At 44.7% G+C, this 14613-nt stretch overlaps 2 protein-coding genes across 7 annotated transcripts in view; one reads left to right on the top strand and one right to left on the bottom strand.

Moving 5' to 3' along the window:
• LOC135393947 (myotubularin-related protein 13-like) overlaps window positions 1-10315 on the bottom strand; it is a 49884-nt gene extending 39569 nt beyond the window's left edge. For 4 of the 6 annotated variants that reach the window (XM_064624315.1, XM_064624318.1, XM_064624317.1 and 1 more), the window contains exon 1: window positions 10150-10315. In XM_064624315.1, coding sequence (XP_064480385.1) covers window positions 10150-10204 — 55 coding nt within the window. In that variant the 5' untranslated portion in view covers window positions 10205-10315. The remainder of the gene's footprint in view (window positions 1-10149) is intronic. The other 2 variants (XM_064624319.1, XM_064624320.1) reach the window with 1 other exon arrangement.
• A 229-nt stretch (window positions 10316-10544) lies between these two features.
• Window positions 10545-11633, top strand: LOC135393946 (large ribosomal subunit protein uL18A-like). Its single transcript, XM_064624314.1, has one exon. It carries the CDS (start codon window positions 10684-10686, stop codon window positions 11587-11589), a length of 906 nt encoding a protein of 301 aa, XP_064480384.1. The 5' UTR covers window positions 10545-10683; the 3' UTR covers window positions 11590-11633.
• Window positions 11634-14613: the final 2980 nt, after the last annotated feature.

Genomic DNA, 14613 nt, shown 5'->3' with positions numbered 1-14613 from the left:
TGCTTGAAGACCTGACAGAATGAGCAAGGCCGTACTGAAAAAGGAAATCGAGGTCCTAATAATATCGCAATAAGCAAATTGAGGTCCCTACTTTTGCGCTCTCCGCGGTGTCTATACCAACCTGGAAAACCGGGAATTTTGATGCGGCTGGAAAAGTCGGGGGGTTGTCAGGGAAGTTTCCAAAAAGCAAGCTGAAGTCAAGGAAAATTGCATAGAAGTGCCGTGACGAGCAGCGTACGACAGCAAATACGACAAGCTCAGAGACTGAAAGGCAGTCTCACTAATACTCAATAAATGATGAAAGATGAAAGTCACTGACAAGGTTAGCCAGCTGTAGGACTCGAACCCACATCTTCTGGATTACCGTTCCAGGGCTCTACCAATTGAGCTAAGCTAACACGCCTTCTCAGCGACTTCCAAGGGTGCGTCATCTGAAGGGACAAACCAGCCACTCTCTCTCACTCATCCTCCTTTCACTCTTACATTTTTGCTCACTCATACACACATTCATACGACGGGATCGACGCAAGCGGCAACTGTTGAACAAGAGAGAACTGATGTTCTGAGGCCGGAACAGCATAGAAAGGACAAACACATACAAAGGCTTTGTATGTGTTTGTCCTTTCTATGCTGTTCCAGCCTCAGATCAGTTCTCTCTTACTCTATAAATGTTTTTATGATAAGTTTTTATGATATATAAGTTTTTATGAAGGGTTCGTATATCAGAACGTAACAGCAGGTACCAAGCTCCCTTTTGTTTTGGTCAGTGAATTCGCTTGGAATAGTCAGTAAAAACCTAGAAAAAATCGGGGAATTTAAAGGCTGCAATTTGGTAGACACCCTGTGGGCATAGATGGGGCAAAGACCCTGGCTATCGTTCAGTAGCCTCTAAGTTTCGGATGTTTGCCTTCCTCCCCCTGTGAAGTTTATGTGCACCCTACGAGGTACGTGGCAACGCTGGCACGTAGAAACATCCCACGTGTTGCTTTGCAATGGCTGGACACTTTTCTTTTTTTTTTTTTTTCTGAGCGCGTCCGTTGGCTTTTGTGAGGAATTCGTTTCCTTTTCATTTCATCTTGCTTTCTGCCTTTGGTTGAATTTGTGTATATGAGGTTTCGTGGAGGTTTTTGTATAAAAGGCGATAGCGTTTAAAGGGTTGTACCTTTTATGTGCAACCGGGGTTGATATTGACACGCCGTGAACAAAGATAACGCAAGTTAAACAGATTCTGAGCGGTTCTTTTTATCTTTTTCTTTACCTTTCCACCTTACCGTCCACATTTCCTTTTCTTTTTCTGTGTCATTCTTTCTGTTCTTTCCTTGTCCATGTCTCCCAGTATATTGAACCTTACTGCGCAGTAATGGGACCAAAAAAGAAGAAAACAGTATTTGTGACACGAAAGGATGGTGCAGTAGGCATACAGCACTGTCATAGTACTGCGTCGGACATAAGCTGACGTCGTCAGTGTCCGGTATACATTGCGAATTTTATTCAAAATTGTCGCGTCGCACAACTGACGCGGTTACTCGTCTTGCAAGAACAAGATGGTTACCGATAAGAGAAAGGGCAGACAGCGATCGACCCACAGCGCCATTTCTAATACGAAACAACCACGGGAAGATAAGCGTATCTTTCGAATTAATGCTACGGGAGAAGGGAGGCCAAGCCATGCTTTGCGTTGAAATGCAGAAGAGATTCTCCCAACATGCAATCAACCAGATGCAGAAGGACAAAATGCCGGCCCATATCAGATCCTGCATCTGATGGAACGTGCTTCTACTTGACTTCAGGCGATAACCCAACATTTATACGTGATCGATAAAACCTAATTTTTATGGGTGAATCACGCTAAAGGTGGGAGGGGGCGGTAAACTGGATCTTCCCGCGTTGATTGATTAAAACAATGCAATGATGATTGGTGTTTTTATGTTTTTAACAGTGTTGAATGGAGTACCATTTGATACCAAAACAAAAATTGGTACTAAAACCGAAGCATCGCGAAGGGTAAAGACAAACTGAAGGATTCAATGAAGGAAATGCGCAAGGACTTCTAAAATTACGAGTCAGTTATAAGACGAATATCCACGAAAAAGCTTAGAACTTAAAAGGGGTTCGTCTCCCAGCAATACAATGCTGGGTGAAGTGGCAGATGATAACGGTAAAACTCGTAAAAGTGGCGACGCCGGTGGGGTTCACATGAAAGACGTGGTGAGGATGTGCAGCCCGGAGATGCGCACCTCACAATGGGATCATTGGGGTGGCTCTTCTGCACGAAGTAAGAAACTGTGTGTCATATGCGTATGTCCAATCCCCAGGCGCGATAGAATGACTTCATGCATGCGATTCTTAGAATCTTGCATAACATTACCTATAGTACTTCTGATCAGTCGAAGCTCGTTATTTATGCGCACGTCCCAAAACCGTTGCCATTTCTGATTGATTGTCCTCCTCAAGGCTGATCTCAGGTCCTGAGTAGGGGAGGGTCTGTTGTTGGACAATCACGACTTATTCCGCGTAGCTGGTGCTAGAAAAGATGTCGAACACGAAGGGTGAGTTTGACATTCGGGTAGCTGACGGTCAGGGTATAACTCCAGTGGTACCGCAAATATCTTGTCGTTTCTTATCGGGCGTTCGTCACAGGACAAGCATTCCATACCCGACAGCGTGCCTCACTTGATGGACGACCGTCTTCAGATATCAGACCTTATCTCCGACTATAACAACAAGCGATGCTCTGGCAGTGGTCGTATGGCTTTGTACTCGATGTTGCTAAGACAAGTTACGTAATCTTAGCTGACGACCAAACGATACTGCCACACATTGGACGTAACATTCGCGGGTGTGATAAAAATGCATATTCTGTGTGATTCTGCGAAGCGCTGATGTTATTTCTTTCTTTTTTTTTATTTTTATTTACTTTAATTTTTTTTTTGACGTGATCCACCTTGCATAGTTCGTAACCCTGGTGAGACTAATTGCGAAATTAGACTTGCCAGCCGCTTGCTAATGCAAAGAGAAACGTCGTAACTGGGGTGGTTCACGTAACATTGCTTGGTACACGACAAGTTGCAAAACGTCTTACTTTCCTCAGTTGTACGAAAGGTAGGCCCGTTAGTTGCGCAATCAGTCAGGACTGCTACGGCGTCATAGCCAAACGGGCACAATTGCCCTAAATTTGAGGGTGGACCCCGATATTCCCGGTTGCGAAATCCCCGATCTGGAAATTCCCGTTCTCGAACCAAAGAGAATCATTGAGAATGCTCGATTCCTTCGTAACTAATTTTAGCGGTCGTTAGGCATAGCAGGTCAGACACGGCGGAACACCACGTTGGTTAGTTTATTATTAGGTTATAGTTCAAGTTCCGTGTTTGCATTTTGATGTCCAGGTTAGTCGAAGTTCGCTTTTGGACGTTTCCCGCGCGCGACTGTGGCATTCTATAGTGATATAACGTTTATTTTGCAGCGGGGATTTCGATCACTTTATTTCGAGGTATACCCAAATTTCAAAACAGGAAAAATACTCTTCAAAATAAAACTGTATCGACCGTCAAAACGCTTGGCGAACTCGCCCCGTCAGAGGCGCAGAAGTCCGAAACGTGACGAAGAAGAGCGATTCCTGCCTTCTCTGGAAGGACGGCGGAGGTTTGCCAGACCTCTTCTTACTGACAGGCGCATCCACATCATTGCTCTATTTCTGTGCTCGTGAAAGAAACTCCCTTGCTACCACGACTCAGTGAAAAAAAAAAGAAAAAAGGAAGAAAAACGGTTTCGTGATGATCCGTTCCCCGTGCTGGGGCGTTGATCCCACTATTCATATTCTCTTGCCGGTCCTTTCCGTTCCCGTTCAGTCGTTACATCGTTATGGCCATTACGTCGACATTTGGTCAGACCTGGAGGTAACCCTCTGATGAAATTGTCGTGGACGAAATGGCGGCAGCGCTCTGCCTTGGAAAGCTGGGTCAATTGATTTGAGGCGACTCCTTTATAGAGACGCGTATCTTGTTTGTTTATATGACGAAGAAAATGTCTGCATTGTGCTCAGTCATAGTCTTCTGCGTTGTTTCGCTCTTAGAGCCCTACACGGGGGTCGACTTTTCCGGGCCCGACCCCACCCCGGCGCATCGAAAAATGACCCAGCCTGGCTCGTCCCGGGCAAGGACCTTCACGTCTTTATGCAGCCCGATCCGGTGGCTCAGCGAATATAGAGCCCGGCCTAGTATTTCCAGCCGTGACCACGTCCGCGTTTCTAGCGCTTATCAAACAAATTTGTAAATAAATTTATAAGACGAGGAGACACGGCCACAAACATACAAGAACTCTCGGTTTAACAGCACGAGACCGAATTAAATCCAAAACGCACGTGGACAAGCGCGTTATCGATATACACTACCAAGTTTTTGTGGAGGTAGAGGATGCTGTCGACAAACTCCTCCCAATCCTTACCCCTCTCATCCCCTTACATGAAATATATCATGTGCTGAGTTTCTCGGGACAGACACAGGGTCCGTAAAAAATGAAAAAAAAAAAAAAAAGCGAATGTCTGAACATCCCCATATTATGCTGGCTATTAAAAGGACGGACAGCACACGGACGATAAACACGTGAAGCAAACTGGACCATGAGACTTGTCCTGTTTGCTCCCTCCGTGTTCGTCCGTCCGTTTGTCGTCCCTCAACCCCGAGGAACGCTAGATGGCTGGTAATGCACAAAGAAAACTGCGCTAAAAAATGGAAAGGCGAAGGAAAATGGTGGCCTATAGATAGAGAAAGAAGCGTTCGATGCGTGTGACTGTGTCTAGCATCGGGAGGTGAAAGCTTCTTGAAAAGAGAGAGAAAGAGAGAGAGAGCGAGAGAAAATTATTCCAATTTTTTATGATACATCACCATTGTAATACACATAAGGTGGCTAGCAGTGATGAGTAAAGTACGCGCTTTTCTTAAACGAAGAAAGAAAGAAAGGAAAACCCGCGATCAAGGCATTTTCAGGCTTGTACACGCTAAAAAAAGAAAAGATGAAAACGATACTTTCCTAGGGAGGCTCGCAATTTTAAAATAATAATAATAATATTTGGGACACCTTCGTAGCCAGCTTGCAGTTCATTGTTTGGTGATCATGTACAGTGCTGGACAAAAGTTTACGGAACACGCTCCGGCGCATTCCTTCCTCAGAGTGACACGCTAGCAGCGAATGACACCGTATGGACTTGTAAACAGGTGACTGGGTTAGGTAGGCCCACGTCTTAAGTGCGCACGGTCCCATTGGCTGCTAGTGAGTATCACTCTGAGTAAGGAATGCGCCGGAGCGTGTTCCGTAAACTTTTGTCCAGCACTGTACGAGGAAAGAACAGTTGATCGGACGTAGTCGAAGTAGAGGCACGCTGTGTCTGGCTACGAATGCGAAGACATTAAAAGTTTCTTTTCAGGCTGGGGCAGAAGGAAGCACGACGAAAAAGGAACAAGACGGACAGCACGGACACGAAGCCAGCCAATCACAGAAGCAATCAATGGTTGCTGCTTTCCGAGTCCGGTAAATCTCGGATCTGTAGAGATCCGCACAGATTCACTTCGTTAGGACTCCTTTCTTTCCGTTTCTCTTCACGTTTGAGGAAACGTTACCCACTTCAAAGAACGAAAAAAACTTCTCGTTTTCGAACGAAAGACGTGCCCAGCTCAGCTTCAACACTCGTTCAACCCCAACCGGCGACGACTTCCGGCATTCGATAATTGGTAAAAAGCGATCTCTAAGGAGCCTAGCTGATAGTATTCGTATGCGACCACCAGATAATCAGCATCATAAATGAACAAAAAAATACGTGAAAAAGTGTTAAAACTTGGGCTGGTTGGTGATTCATAGTTAAAAATGATAAAACCCTCAGTGCAGGGAAAGACGAGTACGGAACACACACACACACACACACAAAGCGAAAAACAAGACGAGGACCAAGGAAGGAAAAATACATTCCATTTCAACAACGTTGTAAAGCGTCAACGGGAACGTCAAAGTGAAACGTCGTACAAAGTTCGCCAGTGGCACTTATTCTTGCAGATGACAACACTGCATCTCTGCATACGGCATGTCAAAGATGAACTTATTTGGGAACGTGGACGAACTCGACTCGCCTTCGGAAAAAGGTATCGCATCAGTAAATTCCGCATCGTCCCTTCCTTCAAATTATCGAGGCGTAGAGTTGAACTATTCAATGGTGCTTCCTGCGACTAAAATAAAAAGCCAGAGCGCCATTCAAACTCTGGTCAACTAACTCCGGCAGCTATTTCCGACGCTTTGTACGCTTCCCCACCCTTTTGTTTGAGGGGAATGGAAAGAGAGAAAAAAAACAGCAAAGAACTTCCTAAAATTACCCAATAAAACAAGAACCCCCCGTCCCGCTTTCCGAAGCCCCTGGGAAAAAGAATGGAACCGACATCCACGTACCGCGTCGTGAGGCGGCATGCCGACTAAATAAATGAGAGCAGGGTGGCTGAATTAACGGCTAGCATTACTCGAAATAAACCTACAGGTGAACAAACCCCGGCGACTTCTGCGAGGTGGCTTCTAAACGTTAGCTCCCGGAGTGACGTTCGGTGTGATAGTGACCGACCGATACCCACGAGAGATGACAACAAGCAAACCAAACAAATATAAATGAATAGATGAACGTCGACGACGGACCACGACCACACACGCAAAAAAATAGCGACGATTTTTATGGCGAAATTCGGGAAGGTAAAAGTACCTTTTGTTTTCCGAAACGTATTTGTTCGTGCATTGACCACAAGTTTCGCGTATGATGTCTGCCCTTTATTTGGACGCGGGACGCAATGCCTCTTTCATCGATGAGAAAAAGGTACTGGAGGAAGCAAATAACCTGAGTCGGACGTAGCATTTTTATATACAGGGTGTTTGCTCTAACGTGTCCAGAAATTATATTTAAAGCGAGCGATAAAAAGAAAAGCAAGTGGTACTTTTCTGCTATACTTGAGTAAGAAACAAGTACTGCTTCACTAGTAGCACATGTTTCTTAGTCAAGTAGCTGAAAAGTAGCGCTCGTTTCTCTTTTATCGCTCGCTTTAAATAAAATTTCTGGACGCGTTAGAGCAAACACCCTGTATATATAAAAAAGTAAGGTAGATAGATAGATATTTACTTAATTGTGCCCATGAAAGGCGTTAGTCTAGGGTAGAGAGGAATAGACCGTAAATAAAGTATCGACAGCTACTAATACCTCAAGCGGGTATTGGTTTTGAGGACGACCTACGCATGGACTATGCAGCGCAATCTTCTCTCCTGCAAATACTGCTGGGTACCTAGGGGAAAGCGTCCTTGGACATATAGCTGATTGAGAGGATCACTCCAATTTGTCCTTATATACCCCCGCCGTTTTGCGTCCTGCTAAACGTTCGGATACAACGTTATTGCTCGGTGTTCAGTTCACCTCTTCTCTGACATATATGAATTCTTTTTGTTTACGTGCGTACATAAAAACTAGAGATGGGACGAATTCAGAATTTTGCGAACCCGAATCCAAGGAAGGTTCTGCGAATCCACGAATCTTTCGAATCCTTTCTTTAAAAAGAGTTTAAAAAGCCAAGAAAAAAAAAACTTCTATTGGAGAGTGTTTTGAAGCAGAATATGATATATACATTTGTTTAATGAAGAAAAAAAAACAGTTCAGTTTCGGGAGAAAGTATACCCATATTTAACATATTGTTCATCGACTACAAGAAATACATAAATTCTCGAGTCTGAAGTATTTCCATAAAGCTAAAGCAACAATCAAAAGCAAAACCATATTACTTTTAAACTTGCAACGTAACAGTTCCTGCCTGAATTCTTTCAGTCCAGAGCAATGTAAACAAACAAACAAGAAAACACCCGTCGGTCAATGAGGCTTTCGACGGACTCCAGAGGCGCCAAATTGAAAAAAAAAAGAAAAAAAGAAACGAACAAACGTGGTCGGTGGATTCGAAAGATTCGATTCACCATTTTGGGCACTAGGATTCGGATTCCTGAATCTCGAATCCCTGCCTATGATTCGTGGATTCGGTTGGAACATCCTTAATAAAAACAGGCGTTGACTCTCGGAGATCTGGAGCGGAGACAGGCAGTATCAGACTGTGAGGCTAGACAGTATCGATCCAGCTAGAGGAGCGACCTCTTATTTCTTTCTTATCTTCTGCTACTTCCACACAATCTCACAGGGTCCTAATACTTGAATCCTAAATTAAGGAGACGGAAGAACTACAGCAGACGCTGCAGTGTCGTCTGCTAAAAATCAGTTTCGCGTACGAACTACCCTTATCCTAATATTTACTTGCACGCATGCGAACGAAACCGTGCCCCGGAGTTGCTAGTGCACAGTTATTTTAGGTCCCCCAGCTGCGCTACCCAAAAGCGTTCTGCCAAATTCAACTATCGTATTCGTCAAAATTCTTCCTAGCGTAGTCATCGCCGGCGCCGACACCGTAAAAAAACAGTAGCGACACTTCTGCGCTTAGCATCAGCGTCAGCCGCCGTTCTCAGAAGGACACACCAAGTGCGAAAATCAAATAACTTGCAGAAACGCGTTGCATCATCATACGACACACACGCATAATCTAGCACGCATCCGGTGTCCAACCGATGCTTGTCACGCACATATATTTACAAGACAAAAAAGAGAGAGAAAGAAAGAGAAAAGAAAACGGGCGCCCACTTAAATTAGCCGGAACAGGTGTGGTACAGTGTGCTTTCACAGCCACTGGTGAGATGCGAACGGTATGACCACTGAGGCGTGGAGGATGTCCAACCGTTAGCTCACTCAGTTGCTCAGTTATATTTTTTTGAAGGGGAACTAACGGATCAACGCAACAACCTGCAGACGACTGCAGCAAATGACCAGAAAAGAGGGAACGCTTCGGTTCTTGGTTGTACATACCTCCTGTCAAAGGTGCATTCACCTTTGTCGACTATTGTGGATACATGAACCCCGCAAGCAGGACTAGAATAACGCCGGAGCAGGCAGAGCCGATAAAATCAGAGCATCAGAAAATCAGGGCAGGTAAAACTGCCATTCCCGCATTTGTCTTTATTTTTGCAAACCTGCTTTAATATGCTCTGATGTTGTTTTGTGCATAGATGCTTAACTGTCGACTCTACGACGTGTCGCCAACTGTAGACGACCCCGAAGTGGAACGATGCGAAATTCGTTGTAATGAGTTTCGCGGTTAATAACCAACCATCTACATTTCTAGACTCTCGTTAGCCCCGGTCGGTCACCAAAGCATGGCGGCCCCACCCGCCTTTCCGCCGTACATGTAACGTTCGTATGTAATCTTGAAAACATGCTTGCTGATTGTGTCCACGATTCGAATATTTATTGCGCAATGCGCGCACCTAGTTTATTCTATTGCACATTGTAACCGTGTTTGCGTCCTGAGCATCTGCTACAGCAACTACGAATACATGTGCAGAAGCCCATCAGTCAATGATGTTCACGCTCGCTGACGGGTTGATGACATGCGCTTCGTTTCCGATGCTTTTCAAGGGAACCTCCAAAATAGTGCCGAGTATCAAGAACTTGTCAAAATGGGCGGAGACTGCAGCGTACAGTTTGCAGACGACAAAGTCTGCGTTCAAAAATAGGAATGCTATCGTTATGAGGCGTCAACGTAATTACACAATAACCGGAACGGCGAAGGTCAAGACGCGCAAATAAACCGCAATCTCTAATGCAGCTAGGTTATGAAGTGTGTTTATCACGGTGCTAATACCGTGCCTGGACATGACAACTTACAAAAGGGCTGAATGACCTTTGGAAGGCGACGACGAAACGGGGTGGTGAAGTGCAGCAAAGTGTAAAACTGACATTGCTGCAGATGTGATTTGCGAGAATTGAAGTTGAGGCGTGAGCGTATTAGTAGTCACAGCACTTGCCGTCAAGGTGCTTCTAGAGGCTTAACGACAGGTGAAAGGCTACAGAACTACACCCTTCATCAGTGAAGAAGTGTATATATACATGTAATAATGAGACGACACCCTGTCTATATCCAAATTCACAACATTCATCTTCAATGTTCGGTAACATTAGTCGTTTATCATATGAAGTTCGGAATCGCCTTCCGACGCTGCATCTGCACAGGAAGCACCAGAAAAATATGGAAGCATACTCACTTTCTTTCTCATGGTCGAAGCCGACTACTACAAAGTAGTCTGCTAGTCTGGACATCCTACATTCAGGCAAAAACGGAAATCCATTGAGTTGATAACCAATCGAGCACACAAACCACCATCACTACACAATCAAGGCAAAGCATGTCAGGCAATGCACGCATGCGCAAATTCCGCGTGCCGGAAGTTGTGGATTGCTCCAGTTTCCTTTTTTGGGCGCCGCCACAAGTAGGATAATAATTGTTAAAGTGAAATTAAAACCAATATAGTTGTTCCCGGTTTTGGTAAAATCACACGTTGAGGTGTGAATCCTAATTCGTACTTAGCAACCTTACTAACGTGTATGATCACTAGCGCCCTCTGCTACACACTGGAAAAATTCATGGAGTTCGGCCTTGTTCAAGAATACGATCCTTTCTTCTACATGTCGGCCAGTCTCCGGGCGAATAAGCCACGTGTTCCGATACGAAGTGCTGATTACCCTTAGCAAAGTGCCAATTTTCTGGCAGGACCTGCGTGAAACGCCAGAGCAACACAATGGGGTTCGTCAAGGTTGTTAAAAACAAGGCTTATTTCAAGAGATTTCAAGTGAAGTTCAAGCGAAGGCGTGAGGGTAAGACTGACTATTATGCCCGCCGAAGACTGGTTGTCCAAGACAAAAACAAGTACAACACACCGAAATACCGCATGATTGTACGTATCACCAATCGCGACATCATCTGTCAGATTGCTTATGCTCGTATAGAAGGAGACGTCATCGTATGTGCCGCTTACTCTCACGAGCTCCCACGCTACGGGGTCAAACTAGGCCTAACCAACTATGCTGCCGCCTACTGCACCGGTCTGCTGCTAGCCCGTCGTATGTTGCAGAAGTTTAAGCTCGACGAGATCTACGAGGGCTGCGTGGAAGCCAACGGTGAGGATTACTACGTAGAAAGCATCGACGGCAAGCCTGGCGCCTTCCGGTGCTTCTTGGACGTCGGCCTGGCAAGGACCACAACCGGAGCTCGCATCTTCGGAGCCCTCAAGGGAGCCGTGGACGGAGGCATGGACATTCCTCACAGCAACAAGCGATTCCCAGGCTACGACGGCGAGGCGAAGGAGTTCAACGCCGAGGTTCACCGTAAGCACATCTACGGTCAGCACATTGCAGAGTACATGAAGGTGCTCCTTGAAGAAGACGAAGAGGCCTACAAGCGTCAGTTCTCTCGCTACCATAAGATCGGTGTGACAGCTGATGAAATTGAAGAGATCTACAAGAAGGCCCATGCTGCAATCCGCGCGGACCCGGCGCATAAGCCGAAGGCGCCTCGTACAGACGTCAAGAAGAAGAGGTGGAACAGGAAGAAGCTGACCCTATCTGAACGCAAGAACACCGTGTCTCAGAAGAAGGCAGCCTTCCTCAAAAAGTTGGCCGCTGGAGACACTGCAGCTGCTGAGTGAGCCAGACGTGGTTTCTAGTGTTGCCAATAAAAATATCATGGTTACGCATGCTTCCGGGTCTGCAATCTATGGTGGGAAGTACGCTAGAGCCCTGGCAGGCACCGTTACCTTTCCACACGGTAGACGAGGAAATGGTAGAAGCCATGCTTCGGAAGTGGGCTTCGTCCTCGATACTTTTTAGCTCTAATTTCCTTATACATTTTACCACAGCCTCCCTAAATAATAACATAAAAATGATGAGGAATAACGGTAGGTGAAGAGGTGCAGGTGGGAACCATCCTTGTGTGCTGCAGGAGCAGCAATTTTAACGAGATGGTTTCCTTTTCTGGGGATATCCGTGGCGCTAGTTACAGGTACGTTCTGTGTGAAATTCTTGGCTCATACTGAATTTACAGCAACTTCAAAAACTCCATAGAAAACTGAAGTATGTCAGAGGTAGCTCCTTGAGGTGAAGTTCCATGGTGCAGCACAACCCTGTAGTGTGGTTAAAGAGCAAGAGTTTAAACACATTTGCAAAAATTGATATGTGCAGATGGTTTAGGTGGCAGTTCAACCATTTCAGCAGTCTGGTAAGCAATTCATCACAACCATAGTGAGGTCAACGACATGTTTTTTTTAAATGGCCTTTCTCTGATGAGCAATGAGTCTTTGCTGCTGATAACGGCCAGAGTGTGAGCCGTTATACTGTGTTTGGAGCACATCTTACGTTGCTACACACTGCCAGAGATAGTAATTTCTGCAAAATTTTTGTGTGTGATTAATGATTTCATGGAGAGGCGAGAGCAGTATGCATAATCTAAGTGAGCAATCCCAGATATGATTACATGCAGCATAGGAAGAGTCGATGTTCAAAGAGACTCTGCTCTCCTCCTTTGTGACTTCCTCGTTCAGTACCAAAGGTGTTTGAGAAAACTCAGCTTGGGGATTTTGCCTTACCTGTACCAGTCACAATATCTCATTCCTTCCTCAAGCCATTGCAAATTTTGTGATTGTTCAAGCCATCTCATTGTGCATTACCTACTCAAAATGTAATGGCACTACATTATCATTATTCGTTTACAAAATGTAATGCACTGCTCCCCTTCTCTGATAATAGCAAGTGCACAGGCCTTATCAGTGGTCATAACACGCAGGGATATTCCCAGGATGCTTTTGTGGTGTTTTGGCCTTTCTGGCCGGTATTTTTTTGGGGGGGGGGGGACGCTGCTAACACAGGAAGAGACAGAGATACCAGACTGGGAGAGCAACCGCATTATTTCTAGTTTCTACTACATCAAGAATTGCAGGTTTTGGCCAAGAATTCCTGCACACTTCAGAGTTTTTTTTGACGACTTAGTTTGTACTGAAACTCTGGCACAGTCATGTCCCATAGAAGAAAGAAGCGAAAATGTTTGGTGAATGGAACCTGTCCAAACAGCATAAATACAGTATCTTCCTCATTGTAAAAAGTTTCTCGAATAGGGAAATGAAAGTTATGTACTGGTGCATTATGGCATCAGAGTTACTCCAAGCTTAGTCTTAGCATTGTAAAGTATTTGGGAAATATGGGGGAAATTAATGACAGACAATGAGTACAAGTTGCATAGTGATGCAACGAGCTTCAAGAAGCTCCAAGGGGCATGGGATGACTTCGAGGTTAACAGATCCTCAATTCGTTTCAGAAGGCTAGGGTTGCTGAGAACGAATATGAGAGCGGCAAGAATATCAAAGTCTACTACGCATCAAGTCTCTCGGATCGGTCTTCGATAAATATTGCATCCACGACAGATCTAAAAAATTTACACTCAACCGACGGGCTTTGATTACTGTTGCATAGAGTTCAGTTTATGTGCCCTGTTAACGCTGGTATTTTCATCACTATGGTGTGCATTACGCATGCTATACATTGGACATTTTCAAAACTGCACAAATGTTGTTGTTTTTTTTTGGGGGGGGGGGGGGGGGGTGTTACACACCATAAAATACAATAAAATTTAAAATAATTAAAAACGAATAAAATAGAAATTAATAAATAATAAAATAAGAATTAATAAATAAAATAAATAAAAATAAATTAAATAATACAATGAGAATTCATAAAAATTTATAAATAAAAATTATTTATGCATGCAAATTGTTTTCTGAGATGACCGAGAGGATGGCGGCTAGCTGGTGAAGATTCATAGTGCAAGAAAACCTTGAGTTCGAGGACATGTAGAAGATTCACACACAAAGTCCATCGTACTGTAAAGGTACAAATTTCGCGGTCAAACTTTTTTCGTGAAATTAAGGTTCCACAAAATATAGGTAGCGGTTATGAAAAACTGGGCACTGGAATTCGCGATGATATGAGCTCCACAAAGACATGGAGACTTACTTGACGACCTCTGTTCTCACAAACTTGTTCTTGTCAAACATTTCTATAGCTGTAATGCCACTTCAACATCAGTAGTTTATTCGCATTCGTCACTTGGCACTGCACATACCTGCTTTCTGCTACATTTTTGGATTTGGTTTTGGATTTTATTGGGATTGGAGTTCACAGTAAGCCTCTATAAGCCAGCAGGCATGCGGAGAGCGGCTAATCCTCGTCGCTTACTGTCGGCAATGTCATGACCCCCTGTATATGTATGTCATGAACGTATATGAGTGTCGGGATTTATCAGCACACGTTAAAAGAACCTCAAGTGGTTGAAATTATCTGCTGTACAGCTCGGGACAAAAGTTTACGGAACGCTGCACTTGTATATTTCTTCATCGGAGCGGGCTCCTGCAGACATTCCGGAAGGCATCGAATAAGAAACGGGCGAGCGGCTATTCTATCCATCTCTCGGTATGTGCGTCCGCTTTTGTTTGCTGGTAGGGTGTCGCCCCAATGGAGAAATGAGACAACACAGTGTTCCGTAAACTTTTGTCCCAAGCTGTACCTGCTCGCAGCATGTTTGGCGTATCGCCACTGATATAAGCTTACTTGCTTCGCATGTAGAACCATCCCATATTGTTGTTGTTATTAAAGTGTTAGCAACATTCATACGCAACACCACA

The sequence above is a fragment of the Ornithodoros turicata genome, chromosome 5 (genome assembly GCF_037126465.1).
Source record: "Ornithodoros turicata isolate Travis chromosome 5, ASM3712646v1, whole genome shotgun sequence".
NCBI lineage: Eukaryota > Metazoa > Arthropoda > Arachnida > Ixodida > Argasidae > Ornithodoros > Ornithodoros turicata.
This window is presented reverse-complemented; position numbering and strand designations above follow the sequence as displayed.

What these genes read in the sequence shown, in the direction of transcription:
- LOC135393946 (XM_064624314.1), top strand. Translation starts at nt 10,684, where the DNA reads ATGGGGTTCGTCAAGGTTGTTAAAAACAAGGCTTATTTCAAGAGATTT.